The 23,597-nt window shown below is 39.5% G+C and overlaps 1 protein-coding gene across 1 annotated transcript; it reads right to left on the reverse strand.

Moving 5' to 3' along the window:
- Nucleotides 1-9,530: 9,530 nt before the first annotated feature.
- Nucleotides 9,531-21,338, reverse strand: LOC149071731 (astacin-like metalloprotease toxin 5). Its single transcript, XM_089247643.1, has 6 exons — nucleotides 21,228-21,338; nucleotides 20,274-20,347; nucleotides 18,220-18,295; nucleotides 16,945-17,059; nucleotides 13,770-13,945; nucleotides 9,531-9,804 (listed from the first exon to the last, which is right to left on the reverse strand). Exons 1-6 carry the CDS (start codon nucleotides 21,289-21,291, stop codon nucleotides 9,584-9,586), a joined length of 726 nt encoding a protein of 241 aa, XP_089103769.1. The 5' UTR covers nucleotides 21,292-21,338; the 3' UTR covers nucleotides 9,531-9,583.
- Between the last annotated feature and the right edge of the window lie 2,259 nt (nucleotides 21,339-23,597).

Genomic DNA, 23,597 nt, shown 5'->3' on the forward strand with positions numbered 1-23,597 from the left:
TGAATGTATATTGTGAATGCATGTTGTGAATGTATATTGTGAATGCATGTTGTGAATGTATATTGTGAATGTATATTGTCAATTGAATGCATATTGTGAATGTATGTTGTCAATTGAATGTATATTGTGAATGTATATTGTCAGTTGAATGCATATTGTGAATGTATATTGTCAATTTAATGCATATTGTGAATGTATATTGTCAATTGAATGCATATTGTGAATGCATGTTGTGAATGTATATTGTCAGTTGAACGCATATTGAATGTATATTGTCCGTTGAATGTATATTGAATGTATATCGAATGTATATTGAATGTATATCGAATGTATATTGAATGTATATCGAATGTATATTGAATGTATATCGAATGTATATTGAATGTATATTGTCAATTGAATGTATATTGTCAATTGAATGTATATTGTCAATTGAATGTATATTGTCAATTGAATGTATATTGTCAATTGAATGTATATTGTCAATTGAATGTATATCGAATGTATATTGCGAATGTATATTCAATTATTCAATGTATAAGAAATGTATTTTAACGTATATTGAATTTATATTGTCAATGAATTCACATACATGGTTAGGGGTCATTTAGATCCCATGATAGAGACCCCAATTACTATTTCCCCCCCCCCTCCTTGTATTTCAAAATTTTCTCCGACGCGACGACTGCGACCTACGGGGGGCATCGAGCTAAAATCGCGTAAGCGACCGAGCCTGGTCGTCCTCGGTCTGTTCTGTTCTGCCCACCCTCCACTTGAGATTCGAACTAACCAAGTTCGACTGTACTTCCTCGGGGTCCTAATTTTAATTCTAGTGGGGGGCTAGAAAGAATGAAAATTAATCAAATTCGAACACTTCATTCAAATTTTCGATTCGGATTAATGTGCTGAAATACAAGAAAAACATATCTTTGGTGCTTCTTTTTTTTTTTTTTTCATTTTGGTCACGTGTCCAAGATGAGAATTCCACTCATCACCTCTCAGGTAACAACATGAGCAGGTAATTTCTTGCAACCCTAAGAAACAAAAACCCCGAGGAATAATAATTCGATAGAAACAAGCGTTCGTCGCCATCTTAATCGAATTTACTCCGGGTCACTTACTCTGAGCCCATCTCGTTAAAGGAAAAGTTGACGAAGCTCTAGTAGTGTAAGTTGCCTTATCTCTTTAGTAGACGGACTTGTGCAAACGTGAATGTATCGTGTCACGTTCCCGGGGACGCCATCTCATTCCAGATGAGCAACTCAATCTAGTAAATGAGTGACGGTCCCCCTTACGTGTTATGCGTGCAATGTGTTTCCTCATTTATTGTTGCTTTTTTCATCATTATTGTTCCCGTTCTTTTCGCGTTTAGCATCATATCCTCATGTCTGCTCTTCTTCGGGATCTAGAAATTTCGACCCCGACGTTTCGTCCGCGGAAATTACGTCCAAACGATTCTTCCCAAACATTTCGTCCGGATATTTCGCATGCCTTGACAGTATGAGTGACCAAGTGATTGAGGGAGTGACCGTCCGAGCGACCAAGTGAGTGTATTAGTGACCGTATGAATATCCGAGTAGATGAGCGACCGTTTAAGTGGCCAAGTGAGTGATCGTATGAGTAAGTGTGGGTGATTGTGTGGTACTTTTAAAAATTTATTTAAAATGGAGAAAATTCTGTCGAAAAATAAGGAGAAATAAATTAAAATGAAATAGCGCAGAATATAACAAAATTATCAAATAATGCAAAAAAGTGAAAAATTAATGTGTGTGTGTGTGTGTGTGTGTGTGTGTGTGTGTGTGTGTGTGTGTGTGTGTGTGCGTGTGCGTGCGTGCGTGCGTGCGTGTGTGTGTGCGTGCGTGCGTGCGTGTGTGTGTGTGTGTGTGTGTGTGCGTGCGTGCGTGTGTGTGTGTATGTGTGTGTGAAGTAAAATTATAAATAAATTCAAACACGACAATCTAAGGCAGTGTCTTTCTCTCTCTCTCTCGCTAAAACGCACATTTAGATTGAGAAATTTTTAAGAAAGTATAGTCTCAATGATTATTTAGTTATTAAAATAAATACAAACAATGTGGTTCAGAATGTGGACACGAACATTCCAACATGTACCAATCCTTTAGAAGTTCCACCGAGGAATATGGACGAGGTGCACGAGTGTGGTTTAGTAGAGGTACAATGGAGGTGCAAAGGCCTCAAAGACAACCAAAAGTCAAGTAAATTATTAAAAGAAGCATAGAATAAAAGAGATAAGATACCGGGTGTTTCACGAAGGACCCTAACTCTGAAAATAAATAACTCGGAAACGGTGATAGATAGAAGCATGAAATCAGTGGTATGTTTATTTAAAAAAACGTAAAAATCTGATACAGAAACCTCAAAATTTTAGTTACAAATTGCGCCGATAAATGGCGCCGCAGGCGGTATTACCGTGACTCGGCTGTACATAGTGGATAATGCAAGCAGCCCTCGTTGCATTCGCATCAAAAGCGATTCAAAATGTGCATTTTCCACACAACACACATGTCGCAAACGAAGAATGAAATTGTCAGTGACTTTCCGCAGTTGTGTAACCGGAAATCGACACACAAGCTTGACAAATAGCCTCCTGCAGCTCGTCGAGTGTTAAAGGATTGTTGCGGTAAAACAATGCCCTTCAGCCTGTCCCGCTGAAAGTAGTCGCAAGGGGTGAAGTCGGGTGAATATGGAGGCTGTTTATGGTAATGTCGCTTGCTGCGCCATCTATCGGCGTAATTTGTAACTAAAATCTTGGGGTTTCTGTATCAGATTTTTACGGTTTTTTTTTTTTTTTTTTTTTAAATCAACATACCACTGGTTTCATGCTTCTAATCTAAGAAAAAAACAGGAAAACGAAGAATATGACTGAAGCCATTACTGATTCATCAAAAATAACAAAATAAGCTTGTAAAATAGGGGGGGAAATGCATCCGATGCCTCATTTGGTTAATGGCGGGGGAGCAAAATTTACACTTCACAAAAAAAAACGAGTAAATGAATAAAACTGCATCCATCCAGTCCAACAAGCACGGATATTATACATTACGCATTCACACTCATATACGAAACGCACATCGAACTCCAATAAATGTAAAAAACTAGAAAATTCGAGCATTTTTCCGAAATAAAGAAAAGGAAAAACTCTCATATATGGAAAATGCTAGGCTATAAATTATAATTCACGCACATAAACGTACATCCATATAAATAAATTGCATCTCGAAGCTTCTCTACCTATACGTACATTCGCTGTAAATAAATATTTCCGGGATTTCGCGGGGTATATATTTTCCGGGAAATATTTCTCTTTTTGGATAAGAAAAGCGTCTTTTCTTTTTAAGATTTTTTTTTCTACTTCTTGTAGCGTTACCAGGGGGAAGAGAAAGACACAAATTTTCCATTAAATTTCCCTCAAAGTCAGCATTTCAATGGCATTTTATTTTTATTTCTCATTGGGAGAAAGACCCGTTTTTTTCCCGTGTTTCTACCTTTTTCCTTCTTTATGAAGTGAGTAGTGCGATTCTAAACGTGAGAGTGCAATGGAGAAAACGCAATCCGCATGTTGAAAGTTTCACGTAAAAAGGTTTTCTTTCCTCCATTCTTTTATGATGCTTTTAACAAAAAAAAAGAAGACACATTTCAAGTATTTATTCCTCATGCACATGAACCGCCTGTATGAATCCTTTATCCCCATTTATCCTGCTTTTTTGAATGTTCCTCTTTATTTTTCCCGAAGAGGCTTTAGGACTCGATGTATTTGATGGTAATGGTTGAACCGTAATGTACAGAATTCATTTTTCTCCCCCCTTCAATTTGTTAGGTATGTATTTGCTAATATACCGTGTTTTCCCGAAAATAAGACCCGGTCTTATATTGAATTTTACTTCAAAAACTGCATTAGGGCATATTTTGTGGGTGAGGCATCCAGGAAAAATCATGCTTGAGCCTATTTGTATGGTACGCGAAATCTATCTTTTTGAAGACATTTTTGAATGTTGTTTGCACAAAAGAATCGACAAAATGTTGCAAACGCTGAACTTCGTGAAACATTTATTTTGGTTGTCGTGGTTTAAAGTAAGCAAGAAGTTCAGTTTATAGATTTTCAGGACCAAACAAGGCGGGTATGTGTCCATTCCCACCGAAAATTCTTATCGCATCATTCGATCTCCAGCGTCAAACTGTACCGGTTTCTTACCTTTTGAAGTTTTGTGACTGAGGCTGGCCATATTTCCTTGAGAAAAAAATGCGGGAAATTCAGCTTCGAAATACGGGAGATTGCAAATTATCGCCAAAAGGTAAGCAAAGTCGCCAACTCATGCTAAAATAGGATAAGTCGCCAATCGCGGAAAACAAGCGCCACTTAAAATTTCAGTGAATTAAAAAGGAAGGAAAAACAAATGTTTGAGATGAATGTATTCTTGTTTGTAGTCGTAATTATCGTAATGCAATTTCTGAGTAAGAAATATAATTTTAATCTTTGATTTGATGAATAAATAGTCATGATGGCTTCGCTGAAAATACGTGGAAAACCGGGACATTTTTGCAAAAAAGTCGGCAAAAAAACAGAAAAAACCGGGACTGTCCCGGGAAATACGGAACGTATGGTCACCCTACTTATCAGTTTTGTAACGGTCAGTTACGCTCGAAACACTCAACGAAAATAAATTTGCCCCCCCCCCTTCCTCCCCCAAGCAGCGCGTTGCAGCTTCTCGAAAATGAAATGAAATATTCAATCCCATTAGCACCCAGTTTCGATTGGTACGATTGGAGCTTTTTCCTTTTGTGTAGAGTAATGTTATAACCTTGCTATCACGTGTTACTTTCGCTCCACTATAATGGCAAATTTATCACCACATTTAATAAGTCTTATACAAATAAGAACAATTGGAATTTGTCAATCATTGTAATCATTATTGTAATTATTGTTTGTCATTATCATTGTTATTATCATTAAGAGCTGTAGTGGTGGGTTGGTAAGATGCGGGGTTAGAGATGGGAAGAATTCGGTTACTTGGGTTCAAATCCACCCACCTCCAAATAATTGCCGCTGTGGTGGTCGAGTGGTTATAGTGACGGACTCGCGATGCGAGGATCCGGGTTCGAACCCCACAGTGGTGGTCGGCTGAAGTTGGTTTTCTGTGGTTCCCAACTTCAAGGTGCAAATGCGAGCCGATCTCCCCGTTAAAAAGTCTCGCCACAGAGAGCAACAGTCCTACAACGATAAATCATTCAATCATAACACTTCACTCATAGTTAGAAAAACTGGTGGGAGATGGCAGCACTACACATAACAAGCATTACAGAGAAACAAAAAAAACTTCACGTCAGGTTTCACTACACGTACACGCACATTCCCACATGTACCGATTCGTTGGGGGTTCCGCGGAGGGGGGTGTGGGCGGGGTGCATATGTGGTGTAGCAGTGGTAGGTAGGGCCTCCAAAAAATGGCTCGGGGATCCATGATGTTCTTAAGTCAGCCACCTCGTTGGGCAATTTGCCTGTTGTGGCGTTGTATTTGTATATTTGTAAGTCTTGTTTTGCTAAATCAACACTTTTTTTGGCCAAAAATGTGGTAATTCTCTCTCTTTCACTGTTACAAGTCAAATCTTTTGAGAGAAAGTGCAAGAGGAAAAAAAAGCTGGTTTTGCATATTGTAGTTTTCTTGCTTTCTATCAGTGTTGTTGGCATTGTTTCCAGCTTCAAAAATATCAAGTTGTACGTTTGGTGTACGTTCAGTGAATTTGGCACGGTTTGGAAGTGACGTAATCAATTCTTAAAGCGTTAGGACTCCATAATTGTCGATACAATCAAGAAACTACTAAACCACACATGCACCTCGTTCATATTCCTCTGCGGAGCCTCTAACGAATTGGTACATGCTGGAATGTACTTGCAGTGAAACCTGACGTAAAGTTTGTTTCTGTGTAATGCTTTTTATGTTTAGTGCTGCCATCTGCAACCAGTTTTTCTAACTCAATCAAAAAACGGAAAAAACATTTTTCATATGTTAGTTTTTATCTTCTTCAAGGAATCACGTATGTAATAATTGGGTGATAGCTAGTGTATTCACTCTGTATGGCTCAAAGGAGTGATAGCGCTGGTGTCTGTTATGAATTTTTTTTTTTTGAAAATTTGTTTCTCAACAAAAGTCAACGCTGCTGCACAACCGGTCGCCCGACTGGACTGCACCCTTGCTTGAGCCGCTTCTTGTAAAGCAGGGGCAGTACCGTATTAGTGCATGGGTCCACCTGGAAACGACCCGTTGGGGGGAAAGGGGGCCTCATAATGCCGACATTTAGTTCATATTATCGAGAATAATACTTTTCGTCCGCAGGCCAAATATGCCGTGTTTGCGCCGATCGCAGGATAGAAACGTTTGTATAAAGAGTGACCATATGACCCGTATTTTAAGGAATATTTTGAATGAAGAATAAAGATTTTATTTTCAAGATTTATAAAGTATGTTACGATAATTATTTGAGGTATCCGACTGCGTTGAAAACGTCATTTTGGAAGAAAATATGGATTTTTATTTTTTTATTTTTTATAAAAGCCCTATTTGCTGTAATTCCAAAACAGGCTTTGTTTTGTATATATGATGCTTAGAACCAAAGTTACGTTCACTTTAGTGTTGCGTTTTTACATACAAGTAATACGCGAATGAAGACTTTGAACGTGTTTTACGAAGAATGCTATTTTTTTTACATTTTACTTGACTTTGTGACATGATTTGTAAAAATCTATTCATTGCATCATTACGAAATTTTAATGTGATATTTTGCTATATATTGTTGAGGTTATGCACCAAAATCTAAGGTCTATCGCATATATTTTTCAAATTACAGTGTTTTATAGACAAAACGTAGGATGAAATTTCAAAAAAATTCACACGTACTTAAACATTTTTTGGTGTAACTTATGAACATATCATGCAATACTTTAATTTTTGGTTCATAACCTGCAACATTACTAGCTAAATGCACTGTGAAAATCACAAAGCATTTCATTAATAAAATTTTTTGCAATCGTGTTTCGAATATCACGTGAATTTTGCCTGAAACTTGACATAAAAACGACTTTTTCATAGAAATTATAATACACAGACCAAAATTTGTCACTGTTTTCACCATTTCGAGACACTTTCTATCAAAAAATGTATTCAAAGTTCACTCCAGAACCATTTTAAAGAAACGTGACAAGAAAAGTAGTCGGATACCTTAACTGTATAATAATTAGTTAAGTCAAATAAATGTATTTATCTCGCATATTTCTCAAACATATATGTGCTTTGGCTGAATCACATTATGACTTCAGTATCATTTTGCGCGATTGGTGGTTTTTCTGCAATTTTACTGATACTTGGTAACTTTATTTGCCTGTAATTAATTACCAAAAAAACTTTTTACTTCTCTTCAGCAATTATTTTTTATTTCTTTGCTGCAACTGGCAACTTTATTAGAATTGCCAAATTTTTTGTTCATGTCCCGTACTTCCATGAGAGAAAAACAGTCATCCTAGACAGGGCAGCAATAAGTCAGTCGGGGCAAGTAGGAATTTCGGCAACCCTCCCATACTTATGTTTTAGGAGAGGTTAAAGGGTTATGGTTGTGCCCTCTCCATTCAGACGCTCTGAGCATCACACCAGCCGCTCAGGCCCATGGGCGGAGATACGGGAGGGCATTGTCCTCCCTCAAAGGTGAAGTTGACTGATCTAATATGTATATATGCATATATGAATCGACATCATCATCATCGTGCTCCCCCCAGACTTCTAAGTCTATCTCTGTGTATGCTCAGCCCCCCCCCCCCCCGCGCTTCATTTGCGGCCCCCATCCTAGGTATCCCCATTGTATGTATTGATACTTTCCCGCTGAAACAACTTCCGAAAGTGGGACATTCGCGATCCGGATGTTGTTTACTCCCGTTGTAAAGAGAATTTATCGTATCGAATATCGTTGTAGCGAGGTTTCACTGTACAGTAATTTGGTATTTTTACTCTTTCGATGCTGCCATCTAGTTTTGAAACCATGAACTATATACATTTACTGTAAAAGACTGGTTTTAACTTCTATGTTTTTGAAATGGACAATTCAAATCACTTAAATTATTTAGAATTACATTAATCATGGTAACATTAGACATTTAATCATCATTGACATTATTTCGCAACAACACAAAGTTGAATGCCACGTGGCAGCTGAGTGGTTATCACAAAAAGCATGTAGTTGAACGGGGCAGAGGCTCGTCGTTCACAACAGTCGCGATCCGGGCTCTGCTACGGACAAGGCCTGTTTCTGTCTTAAGAGCTTCACGGGTCCCTGACCAAGTGGTTTTTCTGAGACCCTACCTTGTAAATTCTAGAAAATTTCAATCGGATCTCATTTTTGTGAGGCCCCTCTACCCCTGAGGCCCCCGGGTCCATGCGTTAAGACGGCACTGGGTCCTGGGCAAATATTAATTTTTGGGGGGTCCCTATATCGCCTTTTGAGAGGCTTGGGGGCGGGGAGCAAATGCCCGTTTGCCCAATTATGGGCAATGTGTGACGTGAATAGTATTAACCAGGGGCGGATCTAGAGCTCACTGTTAGGAAGGGGTGATTTTACAAACCTTTGTGAATGGGGTGACCATACGCATTTTGTCCCGTTTTTCCGGCACAGTCCCCACTTGTTTTTGATTTTTTGAGTTTTTTGAAGTTTTCTTGAAGTTTTCTTGAATTTGTTACTTTAATCAAAAAACGTTTCCGATAATAAGGTTTTTTTTTTCAACCTTTATCATTCGTCTTTACTGTGTTCTACATTTTCAACACGCCGGTGCTCTCTCGCGTCTTTCCGACCGCACATTGTATGGTGTAAAATTCTTTGTTTTGTCAAATTCTACCACCCCTTGTAGTTCTCACAATCAGTTTGGCTACACCCTGTATACCTCCCTGAAACGTCAATAATTACGTGAAGTCACAGAAATGTGGTCACGTGGACGAAAATGGAATCTTTCGACATGTGAACACGTTACCCCCAACCTGGTCTGATATGAAGTTTGTTCTCTGTATTTTCCAACTTCCACCACAGAGAAGGGACTTGTTGCGGGTCCTATTCTACTTCTGTGACAGAGCCGTCTCAAGAGCACCATGAGGCCTCCGAGAAAAGTAATTTTTCAGAGGTCCCTACCTGGCTAGAAATGCCTGTCTACCAATTTGCGTGCTTGCTTCAGAAAATTTTAATCAAATCGTATTTTTACAAGGCACTTGTAAGTGCATACTCTCTGCACTTCAGGGATCAGGGCGGGCCTATACGTTAAGACGGTGCTGATATGCAGGTCGAATCCATGGCAGATTCTTTGAATAGCAGACTAACTTCCTGTACGAACCCTCCTGGGTCGCTGATTGTTTCCCCTGAGCCAAAACGGTAATGGATCGCTCCAATAACGGTAAATCTCTCGGAGTTGTAAGCAGTGTTTAAAAGCAAATTTCGGATCCACTTTAGACCCGGAACATATATTTCAGAAACCGGCACACACGTAATGTAACAGCAAGTTTATTTTCACAGTAGTAATGGTACGGAACGAAATAAATTAACAACGGTACATGGCATTCACTCGCCTGATGTCGCTGGCACTGAGACCTTTCTTGTCCTTTATGTCCAACAGCAACCTACCATTCTTAGCCATCATGGTGAAAGAAACGTTGTCCTTGGAATAAGCTTTGTTTCCGTACAACATTATGGAGTCGTTGTCGAATTCATCCAGGAGCAGGTTCTCCTCTGGTTTCAGCAGGAAGAATTGCGTCTCTTGTCCTACAAAATAACAAAGTCCATCATCCACTAACAAATCAAAACTGAAGACATAGATTGGGAGGCCAGATCAGGTAACGTAGAAACCGGGACAGTAGTACTGATTGGTGCGTTTCTGCAGTGGTCCAGTTCTATTCTCGGGCACATTAAGTGATAAAAACCAGGGTATATGGAGAACTTACTGGATGGGAATAGAACTGCAGGCAATGACAAAATCTGGAAATTGATACGGTTTGTTCAATTCGGCCCTCCTCTCGTGGGGATGCTGATGTAGCTAAGATAATGAAAGACTGCATCTATACGGTGTATTTCTGTGCAGGGTGGTTGTAAGTATACGACACCCCTCAGGCGTATGCAGCGCCCATTTTGATGGAGGTATTTTGAAGAAACTTGGTAGGAAAAATATGAATCATGGGGATAAGAAAGATTAAATTGAAAAATATTTCAATTTTTGAAAACCAGGTGAAAAAGTGACGTTTTCTTATCGCAGTTATCTTTTTCCCACGGTCCAAATAAACCTGGACGTCCTACGTGTGTACGGTGTTAAGGATTGTTTATCCACATGGGGGACATATATTGTATAATACAATTACATATTCATGATAATACGATTACGTATTCATGATAATACAATTACATATTCATGATAATACAATTACATATTCATGATAACACAATTACATATCCAATTGCATATCCACGAATGCTTCGGGGAGTGGCTACGATTTCTTACAGAGTTCATTGGGGAGCCACACCCAAACACCTTGAGTCCTCAGGTTCTGATACGTACTTGCACAATCTGCATTGTGATAATCGAATTTATGACACTAAGGGAAAAACAATTTAGAATTCCGAAGAGTGGCAACTGAACATTCACGAAAATAAGAGGACAGCCGAACAATGTTTTGCAGACACAGGGAGAATGCTCGTTTTTCCCGTTGAAACGGGACGTATGGTTAAGATTTGTGGCACGGCTTGGAAAAACGTTTTAGCTACCCCGACTTAAATATTTAAAATCAGAAGTTTTGCGCATTCACTTATGAAGTAACTTCCACTTATGGGAACATTTTTCTCGAATCCACTTCAGTTCGAGACGCGGATAATTTCAATTATCTTTTGAGCTTTCTAACATCGTTTTGTTGAATTGGGTGTAGCTTTTGAAAGCCTTAGACCAGTGTTCCCAAAGAGGGAAATATCGCCCCCTGGTGGTTGATGAAATGAGCCAAGGGGGCGATAGAAACTATGGGCTTGACATAGAATTCTATGGGTTCACTTGATTTTGGGGGGGGGGGGCGATGAGAGAAAAAACATTGCTGATGAAGAGAGCGATAGAACAAGATGTTCGGGAAACTATGCCTTAGACCAGTGTTTCTTAACCTTTTTTTGCCCGTGGCCCCCTTTGAAACATTTTTTTTTTCTCGTGGCTCCCCTGTCTTACCCAGAGTTTTCGACCCTCATCTAGAAGCAAGATGCTTTATACGTATTGAATTGATTTTTTCAGTGAATTTATACTGAACGATAATTTTGCAAATAAGATTGGCCTCTAGCCCAGTGGCCTAGAATTCATTGAGCTCCCGCTAGTCCAAGTTCTATTCAGGGCCGTCTCAACATCATGGATGCCTTAGGCAAAGTGATGCTATAGTAGTCCCATACTTAGCTGGAAATAAACACCCTACATATATCCTACTTATTTTCAAAATTTATTCTACTATACAAAATAAATTTCTATTAATAAGGTGGGGTCACTTATGGACATGAGACCCCCGGGACATTGAGACCCCTCACAAGAGTGGGACTGACAGAGCTGAAGCCCGGGCGCCTGATATGGTTTTCATCATTGTTTTTTTTCACGCTATCAATTTAATATAGACGAGAGGTCTGTGAAAAATGCAGCCGGGGGCCTGAAAAAACCCCATCCTAGGGAACCTGCTTCAAAATGTAGGCGGTGAGGCTCGGGTGGGTTCATGCCCTAAGACGGCCCTTGGTTTATTGGTGGTTTTGGTGGATTCTGTAAGTGTATAGTCACTAATATAAAAGCTTTTTTTTATTTCTTCACACCTTACTTTTTCTTTTCAGCTCTCTGCAGCCCTCCAAACCACCTGTCATGGCCCCTTTCTCCATTTTCTTCCGTGGCCCCCTTGAAGTATCCCAGTACCACTAGGAGACCATATGGCCCCCCGGTTAAGGACCACTGCCTTAGACTTCATTATTAGACATTGTTAGCATTGAAAACTTCTATAAAAAAATTCTCTTACTATAAAATCTTCAACCCTGAGTATTAATTCTCGTCAGAAAGCCTTCTTTCCCACAGCCCTATGTAAACACAAATAAGCATAAGTGCCTGAGAGATATGGAAATTTTTGCAAGGCATCGAAGTGACAAAGACCTTTCACCTCTGCTATACATACGTAGCTTTCAGATAGCAATCAAAATACCATCGAATTCGCATCAAGGTATTGAGAGTTCTAAACGAAAGCAACACTCATGAACAGTATAAGTAAAGCTGAGGAATAAATTAGAGGTTTGTGTTTCTCCACACGTGGCGCTCATTTGCACAGCATTGTGGAAGAATAACTAACTGACCGGTGACTGTATCTCTATCCCATTGGTTGTTAAGCTACAACATATTTTATATTGTTAGCTATTATTAAGATTACTATAGTTATTTTTATACTAAATATTTTTACGTCATGGATAAGTAAACTGCAAAGTATCAAGGCAAATTACTTGGGTACACAGAAATCATGCCTAGAGTATTTGAGATCTTTTTAAAGGTCGATGCAGGCCGACCAAATACAAAGCTTAATATTTAGCAATTTTGAGAAAAATGTGTCTTTGTTATGAAAATGGTTGTTTTTTAAATAATTCCATTTGAAAATGTTATGACTGTGATATAATTACAGTCAAACCTCGTTAATGAGTCACTCTTGCGAGAGCAAAAATATGACTTGATAAGCGAACTGACTCGTTAAACGGAGTAAGCCCTAGCTGTGCCAATTCCTGCCTGAAGATAATTGGGGGCTTCCAAAAAGTGACCCGGTAAGCGGAGTGACGTGTTGACCGGGTGACGCACTAACGTGGTTTGACTGTATTCCTGAATTTCGGCAAGCACTATTTTTTCCATGTTAGCTAATTATGCATAAAGTATTCGATTGAATCGAACTCCGAACTAATTTTGAGGGACCACAAACACTTATTTGGCATGATATCATCAAATTAATTTGGCTGGTAATGCAATTCTTATAATATATATTATTGAAACAGAAGATTCAGTGAGTGCAGTCAAGATTCTGGCTAGTTTTCAGACCCTTAATATCGCCTTTAGTTACTTCTCTTTTTTACCATTAATTATAAATTCCTTTTTCAAGTGCCTATTTTGACCGCTTTTAGTGCCTAAACTTCCAGTCTCTAGTTATTACCAATAAAACTGCAACATAAAAATGGGAAACAAATATTAAAAACAAAAATCCTAAAATGTTTGAAGTTATTATTAATTTTTGAATGCAAATATCAAAAGATATTATTACTTATCAACTATTTCTTCAACCATACACTATAAAAGTTCGATAAAAGTTCTTTTATACTATTTGAAAAACGCAACCAATAAGTTTATCGGTTATAATGTAATAACCATAGGATTATTAGTTTTCTTTAAAGTTTTATAAAAGATCTTTTATGACATGAAAAGATCTTTTATTAAACTTTTATAGTGTAATCCCAGTCTTAGCTTATAGATTACAGAAATACCAGACGCGTGTACCTGTGACGCTAAAACAACTCTATAACGAAAGATCTGTACAGCACCTTTCGTGTGCCGATGTCATCTGCTAAAAAAGATTTTGAGCAGTGACGCCACGCAGTAGCTCCGAGATCACGTCCACTGAGCCAAGGCGGCAACCCGACTTCAAAGGGGTGAAACAGCCCTTACTATATAGCGCTGGGATACGCCAACAAAGGCTTTTCCTTACCTTTCTGGACGTTCTTCCAGTAAATAGTGAGGTATTTGTCTCTGTCTGATCTGTTGTGTTCGTGGTAGAATCCGATAGCGTGTCCGAGCTGGTGCACGATGATGGATTTATGGATGCATCCTCGACCCAGAGACAATCGTTGAGATCCCATAGTTCTGCCGACATCCGAATAGCATCTGAAAAAAAAAAAATCGACAACACATGAAACCAGTCCGTCGGGGACTAGCATCATTCCAGTTTATCAAGATTCGGTTTCCCCCTCCTCATTAACTGTTGTTTTATTCGAACTTGAACAATGTGTTACGGTAACTGGCGGGTCACAAACTTTGAACCTCTAAAAGAAATTTAAACGTTAGAGAAGAGAGTCACGGGTTAAAATGGAAATCACTTTCTCCACAATTTAAAGGTAATTAAAATATGTTGATTACGCAATTAAAGATGCAGAACCTGTAGGCTGACCATATTTCTTCGAGGGAAATACGGGGGAAACTTTAAAAATGAATAAAAACCGGAAAAATAACCGAAATAAAAAACGGTTTGCAAGGTTAGCATCGCTAGGTCACGAGAATTTTTTTTTTAAGACAGGAAAAAAAACAGCCGATAGGTGGCACTGGTACGAGCGACTTCGGCGGGAATATGCAAATGAGGCAGTTATAAGGACTTGCGATCCTAATCCACAATCAGTTCACCGTTGTAAACCGTGTATGTGGATCTGCTGCACTCTACCGTTGCTGAATTTGGGACTCGCCTGCAATGTGTATTTTTCTGCGGTGGTGGAACAACGTACTGCTGTAACAAACAATCTGAAGACATTCTGTTCGTTATTTGCGTATCTTTTCTTTCACTTATGTACGTCAGCACCACCTATCTGCTGTTTTTTAGTTATTTTTTCTTGTCAAAAAAATCCCCTTTTTTTGGCAGGTTTTCAATCAAAACTTACCCGTCCCTCACAGGAAGGGTAAGTTTTGATTGTAAACCAAGTTGGAGCGTAAAATTTGACGACATACGTTGCTAGAATTATTAAATTTTCAGAAGGAGATTCCATCGAAACGTACAAACGAGAATTCGATTAGCACGAGTTAGCCATTGGACATGAGACATTTTGCCTGGCGATTTGTTAGCTAAATCCTAATGAAATGTACCTGTTGAAACTATTGAGACAATCCTGTACAAATATGTTTGGTCTGTGCTAATACCTTGAAAATAAAACTCGGGTAACTCTGTTGAAATAACATGAAACGAAACGTCGCGTTTTTTTATCACATATTTCTATACCTTTGCCGATTCTCCCTGAAAATGTTTTGGTTCCCGATGTGCTTCCGTCAATATGTAGAAACAAGTGTCGGAAGGGTAATTTGTTCATATGCAGTAGACAAGTAATCTACCGCAACGGCTTATCTAACCTTTTTTCAAGCAGACGTATGGCACCACCATATTTACCAACGTTCACATTGCTTCCACGTCACATCCAACTGCCACTAAAGACTCCATAGATATTTCTAATTAGAAGAAAAAATCGAAGATTGCATGTTCTATGCATTCAGATGCACCAGTGAAGCTGGTACTTCGACTCTGGTTCCATTATCAATTCAATATGCTGTTCAAGAATGCTCTGTCTATTCATTTTTCCTCCTTTTTCTGATATAATTAAAGTCTTATCCTTCCGTGTGTCAGTCGAAGTATAAAGCAGGTATTTGTAGGACGTTGGTCGATTAGGAAGCCTTTCTCTCTGACAGATATTTTTTGTGTTGAGGGCAAATGCAATCATTGACGTTCTTACACTTGTAGGATGGAATGTCAATCAATAATTCAGGGAGAAACTCTCTAATTGCTTCTTCGGTATTTTAGGGTGTGATTTTAAAAGATTTTTGTATTTCATACCTGATATGCCTTCAGTATCGCTTTCACTCATTTGTGATGCACAGAAGGAATGGAATCTCTTTTGAAAATATTTCTTCAATTTTTACCCCGACAATGTCCTCTAGTTCTTCATACGTGGGCTCTTTATTAGTTTCATTATCACGTTTAATCTCATGACGGTTCCACTCATAGAACTTGATGACATCTTCGTAAGTTGGTAACATATTGCATTTATTGTCACTTGAATCACAACATAGTGGACATTTCCACTTTGAACGAGTACGATCCATGATGAAAATGGCGCAAACGAGCGCAACACATCCTCGCCCGATTTCATCCGGAGTTATACTGAGTAACATGGGCGTCGCATGCGCACGCGTAGGGTCTTCCTCCACTCTCCCCAACTTTACCCACTCATCCGACCCTCACGCCTACAACGTGACGAATTGTCTATGTTTGTAGAAAGTAACGTAATCGGTCGAAACTCTGACTTACCAACTTACAAACTGAAACTTACCTTGGGAAAAAAAATTAAAAATATCGAAAAAAATCAAAAAATCTCGATATTAATCCGGAGGCAGTTACACTAATCAGAATGTAAAACAAAAATCACACATGTTATTTTGGGACCATTTAGCACCATTTTATTGCTGTGCCTCTTAAAAAAATGCGAATTTTATTTTTTCGACCTTTTCTGAATTTCCGAATGTTCAATGTGATTAAATTTTAAATTCGTAATTTAAAACGTAGTTTTAAATTACATTAAAATTCTTACATTTTTAAATTCTCATTCATTCTATTTTTTTTTTTTAATTTTTCGCTTACTATGAATTTATAAGAATTCCGGAAATACTATTGCTAATGGTGAATTTGCATTAATTCTGATTTTTTATTAATTCCGGTATTATTTTCCGTCAATTCGGGATTTTTTTAAAAAATCCTGATTTTTCCTTTAATTTACTCCGAATTTCCATTAATTCAGAAATTATTCTTCGTTAATCCCAAACTCCACGTGCTGAATTCAAATATCCCAGTGAATATTGATTTTAGAAAAGTGGATTTTTTTTTTAGTTGGGCTGACAAGAGACAGGGTGACAATTTTCCAATTGGAAGGAAAAGGACGAGAGGACCGTTTATAAAATTTAGGTTTTTTTAGACACACTGTATTTCACTCTCAGAACTGGTGCAGAGTGATTTGTGAACATATTTTCAGCTTTTTTCAAATTGGAGCCATACCTATACGACAAACAGTTAATGAGATAAAGGCCGAATTAGGACTTACAGGACACCCTGTATATGATAATTGCTTATTTACCCTTGTCCAGCAAATATCCTTAAGTAATGAGTTTCACCCGTCCGTTCCTTGAAACGTATGCAGGTTGTTTTGTGATAATTGTCCATTGCCTCCTTGATGATGGAAGTATACTGTGCTGTAAAGGAAAGGGAGAAAAAGACGAAATTACTGAAAATAATTCAATGTAGTTACGAGTGTGAACACACTATCATAGGCGGAATTACGTACTGTTCATCTATCACAATGATCGAAAAATACGTGGTTTGTTCAAAAAGTATCCGACCATAATTTTCGCACGTGAACCAATAAAGCTAGGGGGAAGGCGTGGTTTTTGCTGCACGTATGTATGCAATCCTAGTGCGCATGCTTGACTTTTTTTTCGTGTCTGCAGAAGCTGCCAGACGCCGGCAGACCGCCGATGAGTGAGGAAATGTAATTGGCCGCCGTCGGATTTTTGTTTTTGACACAAATGGCAGGAAAAGCTTGAACAACGCTACTGCATTAATCGTGATGGAGCTGCCATTCGTGAACCTTTCGCCTAGTACTCTTTGGTGATGAGCATGCCGTGCGATGCGTAGGCTACTCCTGATTAACCACGTCACTGCAGTCATAAAACACAGTCAGCAAGACTGGAGACCAAATCCTCAGTCAAAATAGAATGATCGTATCACAAATGCAAATAATAACTTCGTCTGCAAGTTCTTTGATCTGATTCTGATTCGATGATCCTGCATAACCAGAACGTGCTTCACTCTTCATTCTCTCCTCCGTTCTTCAGTCATCTTCGAAGAGGTTGTTCCACTCCTTTATTGGTGTGGTGGCTATTCCTTCATCTCCGAAAGTCTATTGAATCTTGCGGATTGTTTCCGCTCGGGAATCGCGCCAAGCTTCACACGGAATTTAATGCAGCAGCGTTGTGTTCAAGTTTTCCCCGCCATTTTGAAAACGAAAATGCAACGGCACTCATTTATACTTCCTCATTCATCGCCAGTCTGTCGTCGATTAGAAGATTCTGCATGCAGGGGAAGAAATGCAAGCATGCGCACTTGGAATACCTGCATGCGTGCACCAAACCACGTCTCCTTACTTTCGGGGTTAATGGTTTACACACGAAAAATTGTGGTCCGGATACTTTTTGAACAAACCTCCTTGCTGTGTTGTCATCCGTTTATCCTCTTTAGTCATCAATTATTAATATTTCGCAAGCTTAGTGAATAACGAAACCCTCTTTGGCGGAAGAGATCAAAACAAAGTAGAGACGATGGATTATGATATTGATTTTGTGGATTTACTCACTCAACGAAGAGTCGATCTCATAGGGTACAATCTTCCCAGGCCATCTTTTCGTCAGTTTAGGGATCACATTCCTGTCCTAAAATCACAAAAAAATATATAAAATGGATACGAAAACTCATATGCATAAAATGCTGAAAATAAAGCTTCAAAGACAACAGAACAGATATATTCGACTCAAAATAAGCCGCATAAAGCTTAAAGATATGAATACATATACAAAATGTAAGGTTCAAAGTATTTAAGAATTGTTATACTGTACCAGCACGTCTCATCTCAAGGCTGTGACAAAGGCGCGTCACTGTCGCTGCAGTGGCTACAGATTTCCAGGCAAAATATTCATACGAGACTCGTCAGTAATCCAAGCGTCTGATAATTGCCCACCGCCCACGAGTAGGCAAAAACGGCCTACCTCGGCACCAGTGGTCGAGAGCATCGTAATAAATCTCGAATCTAGTGGAGAGACCTTAATCCTCATGCGTGCAGACAGACTTCTATTGAGAGGTTCCATCGGAGATCCAGAAAAGGGATTGTTGGACGATTTTGCGAGATTCCAAATTTCTACGCCTATTATTGCTGAACGATTCTCGATTGCTCGATATTGGATTCACGATTTATCTCCAACCATTGCTAGATGATTACGCAAGATTCTCTATTTCTTCGTCAACTATTGCTGAATGATCAGAAGAGATTATAACTGATGCTCTAATCACATACTGCATTGATAACTGAGAGAGAGAGAGATTGCCTCTTTATTTCCGGTCGCATCCGTCCAGCAATTTCCTATGGGCAATTTCAATGTTTTCCCCTAATGACTGCCACTGACGTCATTACACCGTCTACAACGATGTATAAACGATTCTCGGATGTGTAATTACAATCCCTACTTTCTTAGTAACACAGGAAGCATTAGCACGCCGGTGATTGGTTACTGCGAGCAAAAAAACTAGCAAAAGGGTACGGGAGAGAGGTGGAGTTTTGGGCGATACTAAATTTCAATGTTCATTAACGATAAATGAAAGCATTTTTTATTGAATCAGTAAATATGACAGCAAAGACGGGAAAATGGGGAAAAAAACTGGAGGGGCTTCAGAGAGAATCGAACACCCACAATCTTCGGTACGAGTCTCATACTATAACCATTACTCCGATGGTAGATGTCGGATTCAAGCACAGTTAAATGTATCTATTGTTAAACGTCACCAGCAAAAATAACATTTCGGCAAATCACGGTGAAATAAATTTCTACAATGTAAGTAGAAATGTAGGGATTGTTTATAAGCTTCCTGGACGCACTCGAAGATACGAAGAATACCAGGTATTCTTTTGAAGTCTTCCGCAGCGACGACAATCCGCGCTATGAGATCCTCCGGTATGTCCACAGGCGTAGCATAAACGAGTGATTTAAGGTGACCCCCCATAGTATATGGTGAGACGTCAAATATGGTGAGCGAATCCACGAACGCATTCATCCACCTTTCGTCTCCTCTGGACTCAGAGCCTGCATGTGTTTTTCGCGATTTTCATCCTCTCAACGTGGTTTGCGATACCATATTCCATCGCAAATTTTGTTCCTCATGATGCCTTCTAACAATCCCCTGAGTTTGTCGGTCCATTAACAGAAGCATAGCCTTGGGTTTCGCCACTCTCGTCAATGATGACTTCCTTGCAAGCAATGACATCCCACGAGTAATGAAGCCATCGAAATCTCTCAATCTCAATTCGATGCACCACACATAAGACGCTTTTCAAGGCAAATTGCATTTTTCTATCCCCTCTTTGGACTTGATGTCCCCCCCCCCTCCCATTACGGCATTTTTTTTCTTTCTCGTCCCGTTGTTGATAGCTTACACTTCGACCATAGTCATTTGTTGAACTAAAGGTACTTATTTTTCGTTGGTGGCGGTTATTATCATTGTGATTGGCGGTTATCATCAGTTTGGCGCTTATCATCAGTGAGCACACACATGTTCACTGCCTTACCCATGTACAAACATTTATTATATTCAGCATTTTTTTTTTAATATGAATGAATAGAAACCTAATTGCATACATACGTCGACACCTTCGACTCCGAGCATATCTCCTCCGAGTAAATCGGGATTTTGCATCGGCAGATCACCAAGGTCCACTGTCGGGAATAAAACAGAACAAATTAGTATTGTGATGTACGATCCCCCTAGTGACAGCAAAAATCCATTGATGCGAATGAAATTCGAGATATAGGTGTTTCAAAGTATGCGCTTGAGAATATGGGGGGGGGGGGGGGAATGAAAACTAGTTTTCGCGGTTACGGTAACAAAATTTTGGAGAACTCAAATGGCAACACCCACTTTTATGCATTAGAAAGTGATCGGCACAGTGAAAAAACATTAATTGCGTTAGACCAATTACTCGTAGTGCCGGTGCTAGACTAGGCAAAGAAAAATGTAGAAACAACCAAGTGCAGATCATTTTACTGCCTCAGAAAGTTGATGTACCAACCCCTTAGTAAAATCTTCATTTGTCTACTTCTAGAGCTGGGTTTATGCTGCTAAAAGCAGGCCCGTCATTTAGGGGGCTTTTGAAAATACGTCATTCTGGCTTTTGAAAATACACTACAAATGGTATATATATGCGTACCTTCAGTACATGCTCTTCAGTACATAGACCAGGTTGTGGACAGATTTGGAACACAACTTCAAGCCAAAGATCCGTTCCAACATTTCACCTCAATCCCACGGTGTCCATCACGAGAAATATTGGACGAATGCAATCTCAATTTATGTGAATAACGATATTCTCCGAACTTTGCTGAATCGATTTAGTGGAATCAAGCCGATAAATTCTATCCTATGCTTCAGGAACTCGTGGTGTCCATGGCAGTTCCTTAATAGGACACAGTGTCCCCATTCACACATCTCAGAATCACAAAGATATATATATATTTACTTATTTTTAGAGGGTTTTTGGCCGTAATCCTCCACGCTGTGGACAGTGTCAATATATATATATATATTGATCATATTTACCTTTGAGGTAACCGTCGTCGGCACATGCCGATGCCACTAGAAGCAGAGCTCCTAAAAATATCATCTTGAATTCTTCGATTTGAGATGATGAAGAAGGTCGTAAAACGACGCGGGAAGGCATGCTTCCACGACGAGCCGTTATCGTCTTTTATCATCTCTCGGATGAAACGGTCGACGATGAGAATATTGGCATCTGTTTGTTACGTATTAGGGATGAAAGAAAAGATACATCCGGATGAAGCGCTTGCGATAAGGATGTTGTAGGACGATATAAGGACAATTTCTTGTTTGTGAGTTGCGGTAGTGCGCTCGACACTAAATATTCAGAAAGTTGTGAAGCACCGAAGACTGGCTAAATGAGCGACATTTGTAGTTCGGAGCTTTTTCCAAATTACCATGTGTGTGTGTGTGTGTGTGTGTGTACATTCATACTTCAACTCGGTTATATTCAGAACACGACCTTGATCACATAGTTGAAGTATTTTCTAGTTTTTCATGAAAATCTGATTACATGAAGAAGCAAAAAAACGGCCAGTTTTTCCAATCACTTCTCCAAGGATTTTGAGGTTTTTTTTGTTTTTTTTTTCCGTTGAGACAGAACGGCGGACCATGATTTGGTTATGGGGATGCCAGTTTTTCCTCCTCATGCGTTACGCACAATGTGGTCTGCAGTTATTACTACTTAACCGCGCATGCAAGGGGCCATGCAAGTATTACGTAAGCAGATTTTCAGCCATTTTTGACCCCTTCCCCCCCCTTGCAGCAAAAGTCAGAAAAACACTGACACCCCCCTCCCCCACAGCAGCTTAGAATATTTCATATCTTCAAAAAGGGGTGGTTGATGACGTAAGCAATCTTCAAACCCTCCTTTCCCCCCCCCTTGTCAGCAAAAGTCAGCAAATCCGAAACCTCCCCCCCCCCTCGATGCTGACGTAATACTTGAATGACCCCCAACTCGTAAACATGTCTCTAAGGAATTTACAGTGAACTGCTACATTCTGGAGCGTGTTATGTGTGTGGGCTTAATGTTGTCAGAGTTATGTGTGTTACTCGTTCGAATGTCATCTGGCTTCTCTCTTTCTCTTTCTCCAAACCTAGAAGTGAAAACGGCAGATTTCTGAATTTTGCCTGCTGGCTAAGTTGTCGTCTGGGGGCAGTGTCAGCAATTGTGAGCTTATGCCTGAATTAGGTCCGACCGTCCCGTTCAGTGAACACGAGCTCTAAGGGAAAATGAATTTAGGAAAGAAAGAAAATTCAAATGGCCTTATGGAGCATCGAACCGTAGTTCTCTCGCTTACCAAGTGAGATCACTGAACTACAAATCCTACGAATCCACTTCGCGCTCGTACATGGACGACCGGACCTAACTCCAGGCCAGAGCTCAGAAACACTGGCACTACCACTAGATGTCAACTTATCTAAGGAATTCCTGATTTATCTTCTCATCAGCCATCATCTTTTTATAGGTCGCCATCTGGTTGCAGTGTCAGAATTTGTGAGCTCTGGCCTGAGTTACGCCCGGCCGTCCATGTTCAGCGCACACGCGCTCTAAGGAAAGATTGAGATTCGAGCGGTCTCACCCGGCAAGTGAAAAGACGTTGGTTCGGTTCCCCGCAAGAGTAGTTGAACTTTCTCTCTTTCTTGACTACATCTTTGCATCGGCCAGCGGTTAAAAATCTCCGTATTTTGTTTGTTGGCATAGATCGAATTCTTACTGCACACAATGATCCTTTCAAAGAATTTACTCTACGTGAATTGGTTAAAAAACCCCGCAGTTTCAGGTTTTGAACTACTTCACTCAAACACCAACTCTGGCCATATCGCTATGGGTTGGAAGTGAAGGGCGTTCGTTAGGGAAAATACCTTATCTATATCCTCCCTCGGGTTACTGTGACGTCACAGTTGCTTGACTCTGATTGGCTGGTGACGTGGAGAGCTCAGAATTTTTAAGCGTTACATTGGTTTACATTTCAGGTGGCGAACGAACAATAATGAAATGTATTTACAATTGATTAATTCTCAATAATATGTACCTAAAATATCAATGAATTATCATCTAGAGTGGCTTTATAATACATTTCAATTAATTATAAGATAATATTTAGTGATGATTTAATCAATTTACATTCTCAGAGTTTATCAGTGATTGATGTTGTGTTATTCTGCAGTGCGAATTTTATTTGAAAATTTGTCCCATCGCATGTACAGATGGCAGCACCTTTAGACCGTTTCTCGTCGAAAAACCAGTCGGGAGGGGGGGGGGGAGTCATTCAAGTATTACGTCAGCATCAATGGGGGAAGGGGTTCGGGGTTTTGGTGACGGGGGTGGGGGGGGGGGTTGGAAGATGCTCACGTCATCAATCACCCTTT

The sequence above is a fragment of the Pholcus phalangioides genome, unplaced genomic scaffold (genome assembly GCF_987345545.1).
Source record: "Pholcus phalangioides strain wild (caught in Gottingen) unplaced genomic scaffold, Ppha-v1.0 ptg000018l_1, whole genome shotgun sequence".
Lineage (NCBI taxonomy): Eukaryota > Metazoa > Arthropoda > Arachnida > Araneae > Pholcidae > Pholcus > Pholcus phalangioides.